General features: G+C 32.8%; 1 protein-coding gene across 1 annotated transcript in view; it reads right to left on the bottom strand.

Annotated features, from left to right (window-relative positions):
- Positions 1-3,100, bottom strand: part of MCM8 (minichromosome maintenance 8 homologous recombination repair factor) — a 35,883-nt gene that overhangs the window by 6,000 nt on the left and 26,783 nt on the right. Inside the window, exons 15-18 of the mRNA XM_011371129.2 lie at positions 3,006-3,069; positions 2,631-2,850; positions 2,104-2,313; positions 1,239-1,315 (exon numbers count right to left, since the gene is read on the bottom strand). Coding sequence (XP_011369431.1) covers positions 1,239-1,315; positions 2,104-2,313; positions 2,631-2,850; positions 3,006-3,069 — 571 coding nt within the window. The remainder of the gene's footprint in view (positions 1-1,238; positions 1,316-2,103; positions 2,314-2,630; positions 2,851-3,005; positions 3,070-3,100) is intronic.

The raw sequence follows: 3,100 nt of genomic DNA, 5'->3' as shown, positions 1-3,100 counted from the left end.
TAACAAAATAACAAAATTATTTCATCTTTACTATATTTTTTTTGCCTTGGAAAAGTAGATTCCTAATAGATTTATATTTTAATTGCTGTGACAGCATATTGAAAAGAACTAATTTCTAAATTATAATACATCCACACAATGGAATACTAGGCAGTTGTAAAAAATAACAGCTCTTTTGGCACTGATATGGAATGATCTCCAAGATCTGCATTTTAAATGACAAAAGCAAGGTATAGAATGTATATGGCATGCTACTATGTCTTTATAAAAGGGGAAAAAGAATACACAGATACAGAGTTCTGATGGGTATTTTATATCTGAAAGTCACACAAAAGATATCTGTTGCCAGCCACTGGGGCAAGAGGAAAAAGAACTAGGTGGCTAATAAACAGGGTACACTTTTTGAACTTTGGAATTTTGAAGCATATGAATGTGTGAACCTATTAAAAATATTTTTTAACTGAAAGAAAAACCTACCTAAAATAATTAGCTTTCACTTTTACTGGTTGAAAAAATGTCTAAGGTAGACATATATGATCAGTTAAAATATAAATTTTTTTTCTTTTCTACCAAATGATGTAAAATACAAAGGCCACAGTTTAGAAATATTTGTCAAAATCCAAATGTATTTATCTACGCTTGAACCCAGAAATATCATTTCTGAGAATTTCTCATACAGGTATACACTTACCCACATATGAAGTATCTTAAAGAGAGTACTCAATTGTAGCATTGTTTGTAATGGCAAAAGAATGGAAAATGTTCATGTATCTAGCAATGGGGGACTGGTTAAACTATGGTGTATCTAAACAATACATTACTATGTAACTGTAAAAAAGGAGGAAGTTACTATGTCATAATAGGGAAAGATCTCTGGATATAATGTCAAATTAAACAAAAAGAGGTATGGAACAGTGTAAGTCATATCCTATTTACAAAAAATGAGTGTTTTGGTAGAGAGGAAGGGTGGATGGTGAACAGGATGGGAGCAAGCCTTCTTAAAATATGTATTTGTAAAATGATTTTAGAGCTATGTATATGTATTGTCCATTCAAAAAAATATCAATTAAATATTATTTACACAGAAATATTTTAAACCAAGAAAGTAGAGTTTGTTCAGAGGAAAATGTGATCCAATAAGCAAAATAAAAACAATTTTGCCTTGTTTAATTAAATCTATAATAGAGATGGAAAGAAGACTGGTATTTCATGTAAAACATTAAAATTTTTATTCTTACCTATATTTCATAATTTCAACTATATCCTCAGCATCTTCTTTGGTTGCTTGTTCTCTCAATTCTAACCTTGCTCGTGCCTTTGAAATACAACCATTTTCAGACAACAAAAGATTATAAATATATTAATCTTGTTTGAGTAGATACAGTATTCTAAGCTTCTTTCATTTATTCATTTCACACAAAAACTGACTTCTGGGGAAGGCAGTTGTATGTAATATGAAAGTCGGAATTTAAAAAGATTTGAAAACTTGAATATGAAAATAATCACTCATTTAAAATATGGATTAAAAACTATTTTTTATCTACTAACATCTTTCTGAGTATTCATTTCGAAGAGTTGACTATGAAATATACTTGATTTTTCCTTTCCTTTAACTTTCAACAAGTCATGCTTAACCAGTCTGTTAAAACAACAAAGAGGAGTTAATCAGATTTTCAAAGCAAAAAACCCAAACTCTGACCCAGCTAATTTTAACTGCCAGGGTTCTCTCAGTATTCCATAGCTGTGACTAGATGTTAGAAAAATAGGCACTATCCTTATGGACCTGTCGTGTTTCAAGTCAAATACTCAAGGTATTTGACACATTCCATGTTCCCATATACTCAGCTTTCAATCTCAACATCTTTAGTTAACTTAACCACTCTTCACACTACAGGAGTTTCCTGTGGCATTTAAAAAAAAAAAAAAGTTGCATGGTAATTAACTGGTCCTGTGCCTAGAAAGAAGTGGCTATACTTTAACATGTTAAAAAGATGAACAAACCTTTTAAAAAACAAATCAATCATGCAGAAAACTGAGAGAAATACTATTAGTCCTCTGTCCCCTTTCTTAAGTTAAAAATGCATGAACTTAAAACAAACAAACCTCCGTTAGACGAATCAGAGATTCCAGCTGTCTAGTGGTGATTGGTGAGCTATTTAACCGCTGGCTCTGTTTCCGGAGCTCAAGGTAAAAATTTTGAAGACTCTGAGCAGCTTCTGTGGATAGCCTTGGATAGACATACTGACGAGCATAACCAATGTACTTTCTCAATAGCTGATGGGGAATTGGATCTATTGTTTCTCCAGGAACCACCTAACACATGATAAAAAGGCCCAAGATGACAAGGATAAATAGCAAGTAAAATCTTTCTGCTAAAATAAGTTGTTTAGATAAATATAAAATTCGAAAAGACTCTCCAGATAAGTCAGATACACTCTCCAGATAAGTCAGATACTCAGCTCTTGGCCTAGCTGAGTTAGATTACTTCAAATGGAGTTTACATAAAGCCTAGTATCAATATAAAAGATTTGGTATGAAAGTTTATATACTACTGCTCTACAATAAGCAACGCACTGAACTCTGACATTGAAACAGAAGTGAACTGAATGATTAAGAAGAAACATTTATACCTTTAGTCTTTCTGATAATGGTTTATCAGATACCACTTCAAGTATAGAAGTATTTGAATCTTGACTATTCATACGAGCTACTGTAGCACTGCTAACAGTTCTCTGCTTTCCAACTCTTAGTGCAATTACGTGTTCAGAGAGTAAGTGATCATGATCTTCATCTGGGGTGTCTAACAGGATAAAGACCAAATCAAATCTGGATAGCAGGGCACTCCCCATTCTAAAGAGGCATGAAAGAAAGAAGAAACACTGATTGGAATCAAAACAAACTAAAAACCTAGAAAACCGCTGACTTGGTTGTTTACTACTCAAGTTTCATGTAGAACTTAAAACAGGATTTAAAGAAATAAGCAATAGCTCTTGAATTCAACACACCCAGCAACTCCAGAGACACCATGCCATATGTCCTTCAACATGTGCACAGCCTTACTTGTACTACCTTTGATAGGTTGGGAACATGGCCTTTTTCA

The sequence above is a fragment of the Pteropus vampyrus genome, unplaced genomic scaffold (assembly GCF_000151845.1).
Source record: "Pteropus vampyrus isolate Shadow unplaced genomic scaffold, Pvam_2.0 Scaffold7, whole genome shotgun sequence".
Classification (NCBI taxonomy): Eukaryota; Metazoa; Chordata; class Mammalia; order Chiroptera; family Pteropodidae; genus Pteropus; species Pteropus vampyrus.
This window is presented reverse-complemented; position numbering and strand designations above follow the sequence as displayed.